This window comes from Anolis sagrei, chromosome 5 (genome assembly GCF_037176765.1).
Source record: "Anolis sagrei isolate rAnoSag1 chromosome 5, rAnoSag1.mat, whole genome shotgun sequence".
In the NCBI taxonomy this organism is placed as follows: domain Eukaryota; kingdom Metazoa; phylum Chordata; class Lepidosauria; order Squamata; family Dactyloidae; genus Anolis; species Anolis sagrei.
The window spans coordinates 130,755,646-130,769,679 of NC_090025.1; the positions used below are offsets into that span (position 1 = coordinate 130,755,646).

General features: G+C 35.6%; 1 protein-coding gene across 1 annotated transcript in view; it reads right to left on the reverse strand.

The window, feature by feature from the left end:
• Positions 1-14,034, reverse strand: part of CFTR (CF transmembrane conductance regulator) — a 105,655-nt gene that overhangs the window by 53,034 nt on the left and 38,587 nt on the right. Inside the window, exons 4-7 of the mRNA XM_067469054.1 lie at positions 8,577-8,792; positions 6,764-6,853; positions 4,414-4,577; positions 2,698-2,823 (exon numbers count right to left, since the gene is read on the reverse strand). Of these exons, the coding sequence (XP_067325155.1) occupies positions 2,698-2,823; positions 4,414-4,577; positions 6,764-6,853; positions 8,577-8,792 (596 nt within the window). The remainder of the gene's footprint in view (positions 1-2,697; positions 2,824-4,413; positions 4,578-6,763; positions 6,854-8,576; positions 8,793-14,034) is intronic.

Below are 14,034 nucleotides of genomic sequence, written 5' to 3' on the forward strand. Positions count from 1 at the left end.
ACTTTGAGTTGAATCTACATTGCCAAATAATCCAGTTTAATGAAGGAGAAAAACATAAAATATGAGAAATTAAGGTAAAATTTGGAGCTGGTATACCTATATGGTGCAGTGGTTTGTCTGTTGGACTGCGACCCTGGAGACCAGTGTTTAATGCCCTCCCTAGCCACAGAAACCCACTGAGTGACCTTGATTGAGTCCCACAGCCCTAGAAAAACCCATGCCAGGGTCACCTTAGGGTCGCCATAAGTCGGAAATGACTTGAAAATGCACAACAATAGACTTGAACATAAAATAGATATTGTCATATCACAAAATTGGCAGCACTGCTGACCGAAAAATCAGTGTTTCAAATCTGGAGAGTGGGGTGAGCTCCCATTTGTTAATTCCAGTGTCTCATGCAGGAGAGAAGCCTCCCAAAGGATGATAAATCATCCAGGCTTCCCCTGGGCAACAGCCTTGCAGATGGCCAATTCTTTCACACCAGAAGCGACTTGCAGTTTCTCAAGTCACTCCTGACATGAAAAAAAAATCACAAATTAGAAGACTGAAATCAATACATTATAATGTTAACATTGTGTTGACAAATCTAATACAATATAGAGATCAGTGTCCTTGTACCATTTTTTCCCCAACATCTCAACTTTTCAAAATTAACTACAGAAATCAACGGTTAGTAAGCATTGATATATTTGTTATTCTTTCTCTGGCACATTTTTGTATTCTGTACCTCAAAAGTACATTCATGTTAATTTCATTCCATTTCAGAATATTTCTTTAGGATGGCTCCACACAGTGACACTATTTCCAGCTTCTAAATATATAAAACCCCACTAAATGTGAATAGAAATGTTGCAATATTTAACACTGCTCCTACTCCAGTTTAAAAGTTACACAAATTATTCCAAGAATTAAGCCTACAGAGTGGCTTTCTCAAAAATGAAATATAATGACACAGTCACTTCTGTATATTAAACAAAAATATATTTTAAGGAAAACATAATCATATAACATTTAAAGAAATATATCATTTACACCCTTCAGTATTACCCAAGCTGCATATATATTGGTTTCAGATAGAAGAGATGAGAAAACAGTGCAACCACTTGATTGGCTAGTATTTACTGTCTATTCAGTTTATGATAGATAGCATTTGAAATAGCAAAGGTCTGTACATGGCTGAGTAATAAAACTAGGGTGCTGCCCAGGAATCTGAATTATTCATTTCTGTCCAACATCAGCATCTTGGGTTGAATCTACACTGCTGTATAATCCATTTATATGGATTTATATGGATTATGTGACAGTATACACGGGGCCTTGGAATTTTAAATACTTTCCCATCTTCCCACAAAATGTGAATTAAATACATTGCAAAATCAAAGAAGTGTTCAAAGAAGTAAGTGATTTTAGTTATCTCTTGTTTTCTAAAGAAGGCAGTAGGAAGTGAAAAGACCATTGATTAATTATTTCATACTCAGACCTATACATGTTTTCTTCCTTATAATTAAGAAGGATGGGGAAACCTTCATAGTTATCCTTGTTTTCATACTCCTGAGTTTCAGGAAATCCTCTTTGATCTTTTGCAAATTACAAATCATGAATCTACTTTCTGCCCATCCTGATCTAGAGTCTTATCTCCCAATCCTTCCAACAATCTGATGGCAGTAAAAAAATAGCACAGTTCTCACCTAGCATAGCTCTTAATAGAAAATGGTTAATAATTTTCTCTATAGTTTCCAAAAACATAGCATTTCTCCTGTTAAAATGTGTAAATGTGCCGTTTTTGATGTTAGTGTTTACCACATATACAAATTCCAGGGCCAGGCTTAGAACAGCAGGCTAGTTGAAAAGAAAAATCCTGCAGATCAGAAGGTTAGCAGTTTGAGCCCGGGTCAGGGTGAGCACCTACCATGAGCCTCAGCTCGCCTGCCCACCTAGCAGGTCGAAATCAGAAATGTGAGTAGATAAAATAGGTACTACTTTTAGTGAGGAGGTAATAAAGGCACCCTTAAGGACATTGATTGGATGAAAGCTCCCTGGCATGGAAGATGAAGCAACAGCACCCCCCCATGGCCAGAATCGAGCACAGCCTCCAAGATGCTGGAAATAAGATGGGAAAAACTGCCTTTATGTCTGTTTGTGTTGTGCGTCCTTTGTGTTGTGTGTCCTTATTAATTGTACAGTTGGCACTGAATGTTTGTCTGTGTGTGTTCTGTAAAGCTGATCTGAGTCCCCTTCAGGGTGAGAAGGGTGGGGTATAAATACCGTAAATAAATAAATAAACGACACAGAGTCTGCACACTATTTCCAGACATCTACATAAGAATATTCCCTCCAAATATAGATGAAACATGTAAGTTGCATTCTCTCATGGTTGATTTCCAGATAATAAATAGGAATCAACCATAGAGTTGAAACCAGCACATGCTGCTGTGAAATTGTTGGGAAGATTGGGAGATAAGACACTAGATCAGGATGGTCAAATACGTTTCTCTTTCATTCATAGTCAAGCATGGCACACAAAAATATACACAAAAATATGCCAGACAGGCACTTAAAATGATCATGCTATATGGGAAAGACTAAGCTGTTCAAAAATGAGCTTTTTGGTCTTGTTTGCAGGGAATAAAAATGCCCCAATAAAAGAACATGACAAAATCAAGGAGCAATCTTGGAGGGATGAATGCCCATACTTACTTTCGCAGGTTTTCGATCATATTTTCCATTGCATTTTCCCAACAGTACGCCTTGACTGATTGTATGTTTTCAATCATTTCTGAGGTGATCACAAGTCTCTCATTGATTTTCCCTCCTCTCTGATCTCTGAAAAACAAATAACCACTTGTGTGTTTTATGCTTAGTACCAATCCTCTTGGGAGAGCTCCAACAATGCATTTTTTTTACTATCAATCCATGAAATAAAGCTTGAAGAAAAATTAATTTGTTCATTCAAACAAAGATCACATTTCTACAAATATTTAAGTGCCATTTCAAATTACCTTTAAATTACCTATGCAATTGCACTGATACTGTGGTGCCTCCATTAAAAAATCCATGGGTAAAATGTTTTCAGTAGAAAAATTCTAGTAAAAATCTATGCATGCTCACTAACATGTTAACATTTATGGGACAGTATTATTACTATCTATCCGCACAAACAAAGAGTGTTTGCCTAACAAAGGCCTCATATCTATTTTATTATCAGTAATAAAATGGTTGCAGCTAAGGGAAGGAAAGACAGAATAGGACTTTTTAAATGATGGAGGTGGCTGTGGGATCTTGCATTCAATGAAGAAATTAGAACTAAGTGTCTAGTTTCGAGGGGAAAAGAGGACAGATTTGTTTATTGAGCTATGGCAACCATGTATTGGTTTTGTAAAAGAATACATCTGATGCCCTGAGCTTCCTGCAATTTTAGTCCAAATATTCAAAAGATTTGCTACAGGACCCATCCATACTTTACAAGTTTGAAAGATTCAGTTATTCACAATAACAGAGAAAGAGAAAAAGAGAGAGACTAAACTATCCTCTTTGGGAGGATTTACTTTCAATTTTTTTCATATGATAGAGTATATATCTAGTTATTGTCATTCATCTGAATTATGTCTGTATTGATATTTTCTGTTGATATTAAAATAGACTACAAAAACTATTTTTAAAACTTAAAATGAAAAATAATCTTTTATCATGTTGATCCAAAGAGTATGGTGAAAAGACAGTGAGATCAAATTGATTTCATATTTCAAATGGGACCACAAACTATTTGATTCCCTGGCTCTCATAATGGTTTCCATCAACAAGTAGTTCATCATTTTATACTCAATATTTTACTTTGTAAAAAAAACTTTAATTGCACTGATAACAGCTACATATTAACGTCCAAATCAATAACTAGGTTAACTAATGTCGACAAATCTGAATACTTTTGATTTTCCAAAAATCAGAAATATGCACAGGGCAAAATACATTTAAAAGAAGGCCATCAATATATACATCTTCAAGAAAGTTTTTCAGTTTGACAAGTATTCAAGAACTAATCAGAATTAAACATTACAATTATTTTTCTCTAAAGGTATAAAGCAGGGTCTACATTTGGCCTGTAATTCCAGAATTACTTTAGTATACACTTTGCACTACTGATTACTACCATCTGAGTACTAAAATGTTTCGAGATACAATGACTGCCTTGTTTTAATTGTAGGTTATTGCCAGTTTCTACCGTCTGAGTACTAAAAAGTTTCAAGTATATGACAATCTTGTTTTAATTGTAGGCTCTTGCTAGTTTCTCGCCTTGAGTCACCACTGGCCTAGAGAAAGGTGGCGTAGAAATGTCGTAAATAAATAAATTCTATTTAGAAACTTTAATGTACAAACGCAATATTTTAAAGATATACCAGAAATATGCTTTGTCACCTGTATTTCATCATCATTCGTCCAAGCCAGGACTGGAAAAGAGCGACGACAATTAGGAGAGCAAGTCCACAAAACGCTGAAGCCTGCAACATCTCCCAGAGAAGCCCCATAAGCAACACCACTTGCAAAGGAGCTATCCACACAAAATGAGCCAAGGCTAGACCCTGGAATAGAAAGATGACAGCAAACATAATCTGAGACTACATAATGCAACATGAAAAAAGCATTTGGACAGAAGGAATGGAGTGTTGTAGCCTTTTCCCTACCTTGTTACAACTCAGTCTCCATTGCTCACCCCCTCGATGCATCACCCCCCTCAATCCATCATTTTGTTTCCGACAAAATAAGGAGTTGATCTGGGCTCACTTTCTCAAACCTAGTAACTATTTTTTGAACCCTAATCTGAATAAAGTCTTCAGAGGTGCTAGTGATTCTCCCCAAGCCTTTTCCCAGTCAAACAAAGGGAAGCGGGGGAGGGGGGATAAAAGAGGTATTTGCCTCTTTCCTCTCAAGCAAGTTCATTTCTTCATTGTTTTATTCTTTTGCTTCCATACACATAAGAAACTACAACTAGTGTATATGTTCTTTCCATACCATTTTGTTCTCCTGACAAATATATCAGATCAGCTAGGTTGGGAGACACTGATAAGACCAAGGCCTTGCTAGGTGTATTCAAACTGATTAAAAAAACTAGAAAGCCCCAGATTTTTCCCTCTCCTTTCCAACTTTATTGCAGATATTCTTTTTTTAAAAAAAAATCACAGAATATTTTTATTAGCTCCTGGCATGGGGACTTCTTATTCCAGCTCTCCAGATCAGTTTATTTTGACCCAGTATGAAATCAGAAAGAACAGGAACAAAATCTGGGGACTTTTCAATCAGATCCCTTTTTACATTGCCATATAAAATCCAGATTATCTACTTTAAAGTGGATTATATTATAGCGTAGACTCATATAATCCAAAGCATATAATATGGATTATCTGTTTTGATAGCTTGAATTATATGGCAGTGTAGAAGGAGTCATATATACAAATATTCTCAGCTCTTTCCAGAGCAGAGTTCAAAGGCTAAGTGTCTGAATGAGAATACAAATAATATGCCTGCTGAAAACCTTGGTAGGACAAGCAGAGCAGCTTACTTTCACCAACAGAGGAAATTATATGTGTTCAAGACCATGAGAAAATCACATTCTTTTGATTATTTTTAGAATTTGGAGTAAGTGTCAGCTTTTTGTCTAAACTTGTCCTACAATATATCTCATTGCTTGAATTTATAGAACTTACAGCCAGATTTTATTTTCATATCTACCTTAGGGTCTGTCTGTGTCTATTTTACATCTGCTCTTAAGTTCTAGAATAGCAACTAGTTTCTCTAATACTAACTCCAATAGTAAATGAACATAGAGTCAGCCCTCCATATTTGCTAGGGTTAGGTGCACAGGACTCCCCATGAAAGTGAAAATCATGAATAAAGTTTTTTTTTATCTGAGAAAATACCTCTATAGGAATTTCTAGAATTGACTTCATGTTCAACTTCCACTAAAAGCTGACAATAGAATCTCACTAGAGGACCTAGAAATTATCAGAGAGATGTTTTCTTTAGAAATATCTAAGACTTCCAGAATGACTGGAAGAAATTGGCCATGGGGTCATGCTGGAAGATCTAGATATACCTAGAGAAAACCCTTTAAATTAAATCCATGAATAATCTACAAAAGTCAAAACCACAAATGTAGTGGCGATCCCAGAACCTGTGAAATAAACAAGGGAAGATGGAAGCTTCAACATGTAATTCTTTGTTAAAAGATAAAATTTACTATACTATCATAACTCGTTTTCAAATGCCCCACAGAAACTAAGTGATACAATCCCACATATTTGGTCAATAATTTACTGCTAAATAGTCATTTAATAATAGCTAGTTACTATCAAATTTAAAACTTATAGCCACAGAATAACACATTAGAGTGGATTCAGCAGAAAATGAACAAAACATTGCCAACTACACACCCTTAGACAATCCAAAATGTGATGGAATGTGGAGAAAAGAATATGCCAAGTGAGAAAAATGTTGGGAACTGTGTACTATACACATTACTTCACCATTTCTTGTTTTACATGTAAATCCAAATAGCCAGCATGATAGATTTTAATATTTTAAACAAAGTTGGAATCATTTCTAATACCGTGAGGCTTTTGTCTTGGAATGAGCTTTAACTCTACAGTTAATTACTGCCAGTTAACTTTGTTTCAGGTAATGCTCAGTCCTTTTACTTAGTTTGCAAAATGTAAATATCATTCTCTTGAAAAGATATTATAAGCATATTATTATATTAGCATCAACATACTTCATCAAATTTATTCAGATTGTTTGAAAGAAGACTAACGAGTTGCCCGGTACTTATTTTATCTAGGACTCTGCTTGACAATTTTAAGGTCTGCAAAACAAAAATAAAATAAAAATTACAACAGAGATTCATGTGACACAAATTAAAATTGAAATGCTTCATAGCTATTATCAGCTTGGTGCTGATAATTGCCAGTGGGTTAATACAAACTGTTTCCTACATATACAAATGATAGGAGGACAATCCTATACATACTTTCCTGGGAGAAATTCCCATTGAAATCTTCTAAGTAGACTTTCATAGAATTGTACTTACTCTACATGTGTTTTCTCATTTAAGTAGATCTCACTGCATTTAATTAAGTTTACACTGTAGTAAGTAAAACCTAAACTTGTTTTATCTACCACATTGACCAAATGGTGATTATTTCACTGGATCTATTGCTAATTTTGTATCACACATTTATATAGGATATTATTTACACATAACGGAATTGATTCAGATGTAATAGCAAAATCATCTAACTATAAGCTCTGAGCTGTGGACTTGCAAGCATCTTCGCATAATCTGATTCTGTCCGGAATTTGCATGTGCTTTCCAAATGAAACTTTGAAATCCACTTCAAATCATCATTCGATTACTTCAAATCATGATTTCCAATTCTGGGTTGGAACATAAGAGTAAACCATTTTGTTTGTTGCTTGATAATTTAAAAAAGCATAGAAGATGTTTTGCATAACCCAACACAGAAGATGGCTTGCATTTTAGGCAGAATGGGACAGGAAAGTATCACAACACAATGAATTAAGGTCTCAGCTTTATGACTCTATACAGTGTTTCCCAACCTGTGGTCTGTGGACCACCAGTGGTCCGCAAGAATGAAAACAAGGTCTACGTCCTCACCATTACTACACGTTGCCTCAAAACCACATGGCAGCAAGAGCGACTAGTCTCGCGAAACCCTCTTATAGTGGCGAGGCAACAGGGATGTTGGGAGAAGAGAGGCTGACTACCCACAATAGATTACTACTACTACATCAGCTCTAGATTGTTAAATGTGTTTTTCTGTAGGTGAGCAATGGCAACTACTGGATGGCATATGTTCTATATCATAAACTAGAGCTGATGTGGTCTATCCAATGCAGTTTTCTGAATCAGCTCATCCAAATAACCAAACCAAATTTAAAGTTGACCAAAAACTGATTCGTAACACTTTTGGTACGAATGTTGGAGAGTGATCTCTGTTCAAGTGGTCCCTGGTCAAAAAAAGTTTGGGAATCACTGCACTATAGGTTCCAGGTATTGCACAATCTGGCACTGGCAAGTGAGCAAACACCCAAGTAACATATCTTTTACTAATGGTATTCCGGGCCTAATTGCTGAGAGCTGTATATGTAGATTGGAGCCATAAAACTTCTCTCTAATTCAAATATGTTTTAATGTTATCACATAAGTGCAATAGATCAATGTATATTTCTAAGTCAAATGATCACATCTTGTAGAAGGCTGAAGAATTATTTATTTGTTTGTTTAAAATTTGTGTAAACAAGAATTCACAGATGGGTGTGAAGCAATAATGACATTGAATAAAAGAATAATAAAATGACTATAACATCTGAAATAAATAATATCTTTAAAAAACTAAAGTACATCCTTAAATGAAAATTAAATCCTTAAAAACCAGACTCTATACTGCGTATCAATTAAAAAATTATTGAACATCAAAAAGATGGCACTTTCCATGAGATATATTATTTTCTCATTAGCAATGCAGAACTTTGTACTTTATTTAAACAAAAAATAGAAAATATACCTTTTTATAAATTAAGCTGAACATGGCTATCCTTATCTGCATTCCAATGTGATGCAAGCCAAATATTGCTGGGTGAAGAAGCAACATCCGTACAATGAAGAGAAGGCATAGTCCTATGGCTAAATAGTAAGCTATTGATCGTTCAAGCGAATTGGAAGGATCATATGAAGCTATTATTCTTCCCAGTAAAAGTGGCTGCACAGATTTAGTAACTTCCTGTGGAAATAAAAAAGTGAAATGTAATTTTCCCCATTTCCCCAAAACATCTTAAATCTGCTGTCAGATGTATTTTACCCACTCCTACCTTAATTCTATACCTTTTCTGTAATGAAAGCAAGGGGTGATTAATTACTAGAAATACTATATCAATGAGAATTATTCAGTTGTCAGTTGGCAATATTTTTATAACTTTAATCCATGACTTCCTACTTGTAGTTCATATTGCTAATTAAATTACTATTCCGCATAAATATTCTTTAAAATAATGGGGAATTTCCACCCTTTAAACATCTTGAATCACTCTTACAATATACAAAAGGGAGTTAAAGCACATTAAGACTTAATCCTCATTAAGCGTTGTGATGTTCCCTTGGGGAACTTGGAACAATTTATGTGGAATAATCAGACAGTGTGAGTTACCATAACACTGAATCAATTCAGTATTGAAAAGTGGCCTGTCATTTTATTTTCATTTTTTTAATCTACCCTCAAGACAAGCACTTCATTTTTCGTAAAATGCAATTTACTGGGCAGATTCTTTTCTTTTTCCTGCAAAGAAGTTGATTTGTCTTTTAGAAGCAATGGAAAGAAATGAAAAAAATGATAATATTATCCAGTAGTCTCAGCTATTTCTCTATGTCCTAAAGTAAAGAATAGATGAGACGTAACTGAAGTTCATGCAGTGTCACTGAAATACTATTTTTTTCTGATCTTAAAAGCGATGTTTGATAAAACAAGATCCAAGAGATTAAAAGGCAAGCACAATATATTAATAATTAAATATGACTCAGAGCTATCCCATTGAAAGATCGATAATTAGAGCACTATTAATGTAAGTATAAATTCATAAAAAAACTTAACATGCTAAATAAACATTTAAACTTTTTTTAATATTGGGACCTTTTCAGAGAGGTCCCAATATTAAATATTTCAGAGAGGTCCCAATATTTTTGCTCTACATGTCAGCTGAATAGGGTTTCCAGGATGGTTTAAAAGATGTCGCCTATTACAGAACAGATGAAAGACAGGAAATTTTACATCACTAGTGGTCACAAACAGCTCCCAACTGAGACTCGTGAATGCATCATCAGGAAACTACAACTTATTCTGGAAACGGTTCTACCTTCTTAAGGGTTCCTAGTGTCATGCCTTTATTGCCTTCCAGTCTCAAAGAGTTACTTACTGAAAGACATGCAGCATGGATGGATACATGGGTACCAGACATTGCAACAAAGCCTGGTACCAACTTTGCCCATACATCTACTTAGGAAACGTCATCACAGGACCTTATCACATCAAACATTAGAGGTACTATCACTTTCTCAACCTCCATTGGAATACATCCCGTCCTCTGTCAACAATGCCCTTCAGCACTCTACACCAAGCAAAGAAACCAATCTATGGACCACAGGATAAATTATCATAAACCAGTCATTAGGAACAGGAATGCAAAAAAAAAAAAAACAATTGCAAAAGATTTCAGTTTTCCAAGACATTCCAACCCAGACTTCAGAACAGCAGTCCTGGAAGAAGAAAAACCTTCATAGGGAGTTTGGAAAGAGAAGCAGTAGATTTGGGATATATCTACAAACTTCAGTTCACTGACAGTGGGTTGAATCTAAACTGCCACTGATCTGGATAACTCCTGTCAGCACTGAATTCAGTGTAGCATATTTCCCAAATGTTAAAAATGCATTCTTAGAGTTTGTGAATACTGTAATATTGTGACTACAGTAACAGAACACATCTTTATTTCTTCTCAAAAGGATAGCATGCTCTCTGATAAACCACTATGAGTCCATAGCATCTTAAGAGTGCTGCCTCTCTACACCTGAGCAAACTAAAATTGTCAGATATTGAAATAATGACCTGACTATAGTACATATTGCTGCAATCAAAGACAACAAAATGTTCTTTATTTCTTTGTTTAAAGTAAGATTTTTTCCTTACTTTGAATACATTTCTTATTTTTATACATACATATGCACAGCTATATTAGATATTATAGATCAACATACACAAACGTACATATTTGCACTACTTAGCACATAATATTTATTTTTCTCACTCCTGATTATCTTAATGCCCTTCAGCCTACGATCTGATCACATTACCTAAATTCCCCATCCTACAACACTTTCTCGATGCAGGAGACACAGAGACCACTGGATCTTATTGCACGATGTACATCTACTTCCGGTGGGGCTCCATGCTGGCTGCTTCAAGGATGTGTGGTAGGAGCAGGAAACCTGAACACAGGAAACTACCCATGTTGAGGTTAGGAATCATGGGATCACGTCGGAAGGCCTGACAACCTGGGATCACGCCAGAAAGCATAGCAATATTTTGGCCTATAGTAAGGTCATTATTATAAGGTAAAGGTGATGCATGCCATATGCCAGCAAATATGGAAAATACAAGAATGGCCATCAGACTGGAGAAAATGGAAGGAAAAAGGAAGAGGGGCCGACCAAGGGCAAGATGGATGAATGGCATCCTTGAAATGACTGGCTTGACCTTGAAGGAGTTGGGGGTAATGATGGCCAACAGGGAGCTCTGGTGTGGGCTGGTCCATGAGGTCACGAAGAGTCAGAAACAACTGAACGAATGAACAGCAACAAAACAAGGTTATTATTTTAATATGGGCAAGTGAATGGTGCAGGAGATTCAGAGCATCAGGTAACTGATTTGCCCCACAATTTGCTATGGTGCCCTACAAGTCCTACTGCTGTCCCCAACATCAAGAACCTCAATGTGGTCAGCTCCTTAGTCAGAGGAACTGTGTATGTGGGGGGGGGGGGGGGTAGCTGACAGCCATTAGCAAAAGTCAAAAGTGTGTTTGGAGATAAGAGCCCCATATAGAATGGATTAAAAGCCATGGAAGATATACCTTGTAGGAAGCACTAAACTTGAAAAAGAAATTAAGTATAGATACCTGCTACTAAACTTAGATGAACCAAAGTTATTACCCATTTCTGATTGTCGATATAAAGGGAATTTAGCAGTATTTCCCCAAGAACAATCAGGTCAGACTATGACTGTCCTTTGCTTTTTGTCCTTTAAATGACCTGTAGCCATCATTACAAATGGATTTCTTACTATTATGTGTAATCACTTCCTAATAGATGAACAAGTAAGAGGGAGTTGCTATTCATCTGGTGTTTTCAGAAAGCCTATACAATGAATCATATAGTTCCTGTTTTAGGTACCCACATCATTTTACATGACTACATATAATTTTGCAAAAAGACAAATACAACAAGCTTGTGTTTGACCAACACAGCAGTGTTTTTAGTACACAGGGAGTAATATTTATAAAAGAACAATTAAAAAGAAAATTGAGCAGGTGTGTTGAATCCAACCACTTCTAAGATAAACCCTAAAAGCCAATTCATAATGAAAGCTGTTCTGTATTTGTTTATATGTACGTATGAAACTCAAGGGCAAGAGAAACACAAAAATTCACTAAAATGCACAGTTGAGTAATATCTCGATTAGGATTATTGTAAATATCACAAAACAATGAGAAACCTTTTCAGTTTTTCATCAGGCTAGGTAAAAATATTCACCAGGCTAGGTGTTACAAAAACAAAATGGAGAAGGGGGAAGAAAAACAAGTATAAAATTGACCCGTATGTTTTGGCTGATGGGGTTTACATTTTAGACCCAATCTCAAATTGTTGGTAGAATACTACTGAATGAATGAATCATATCTAGATACACACAACATCCTGGGCCAGAACCAATTGCTAACATAATTTTTAATTGTCAGTTATTGTCTCTAGTTTGGGTGGAGCGCACATATTCCAGAAAACAGACAGAAAGAAAAAACATGACAACAAAATTGGTGATAAATTTTAAGTGGTGGATGAGTAGCAGGGCTTGGTTGGAACCGAAATCAGTTTGTGTAGCATTATGCAATGGTTGGAAGGAATGGAAATTTCAAAACACAAAATATATGTGGTAGAAAAAACATCTTCCTCTAGTTATAGATTCAAACCTAAGGATCTAGTGCTGTGTTTTCATCTATGAAGCACTGAGAACGCTAATCTTTGCTACTGTTTCTTGTGTATACAGCACAAAGATAAGAAATGTGTTGTCAGATTATTTAGTGAAGTGATTTATAGCATTTATAGAAAAACAGAAGGAGTTACTACAAATAATAAATCACTTTACTTATTGACCTTAAAGGGGTGTGCAGGGTGAGAAAATAAAACAATATTGTTTCCTAACAGATATGGCTACATGTATATGCACAAGTTTCTTAGGGTTTTTGAGTGAAGTGAGAATGGATGTGAACAGGCAAAAAGGCAGGCCAATGTCAGTGGCATTTAGAGCAGACTGGAGTATACAGTGGCTCTATCTATCTATCTATCTATCTATATTTCAATGAATAACAAGGTTCTTGGAAAAACACTGGAGATCCTTTCTTCAACCTGTAATAAATCATGGTGATTTTGAATAATTTTTAGTCTTTCTGTTTGCTGGACACTGGACAGAGGAAATACAAGGAAATCAAAAAGAAAACAATAGTAGAAAATTTGAAAAATTTGAAAAAATAAAACAAAAATAAATTAAGGAATGATATTTCTGTACATTCTTGAAGCATGTTGCAGAGAAATTACACTAATTTTGGCACAATAAAATTTTGGCAAAAAAAAAGGCTAAATTTCCCCCATGAATCATTCTTTTTGATATCAATCATAAACTTTGCTGTATATCATAATGACATGTTGCACAATAATAATTGATTGCCTCACACACAGCAGTGTATCTCACACTGAGATAATATCTAAAACAAATAAGAATGTGGCAAATATCTACATAAGTATGGCAGTAACTACTTCTACAGTCCTGGATCAGGAGATGTACGTCAGATGACTGACTGGGCACCAACACAGGTCAGGAATAAATTACAGACAACACACACTAAAAGTACTAGCACCTAAATCGAAACTTTTGATTCCTATATTGGGTGGGCAAGATATATGGGTTCTCTGAGTCAGAATTTTGGCACATATTATATTTACTTGAATTTAACACTCACCTATTTTGGCTTTCTCCCACCCTGGATATTCCACAGATATACAACCTTCACTTGCCTAGTTTCCAACAGACCTCACAACCTCTGAGCGTCCCTGCCACAGATGTGGGTGAAACGTCAGGAGAGAATGATTCTGGAACATGGTCATACAGCCTGGAAAACCCACAGCAATCCAGTGATTCTGGCCATGAAAGC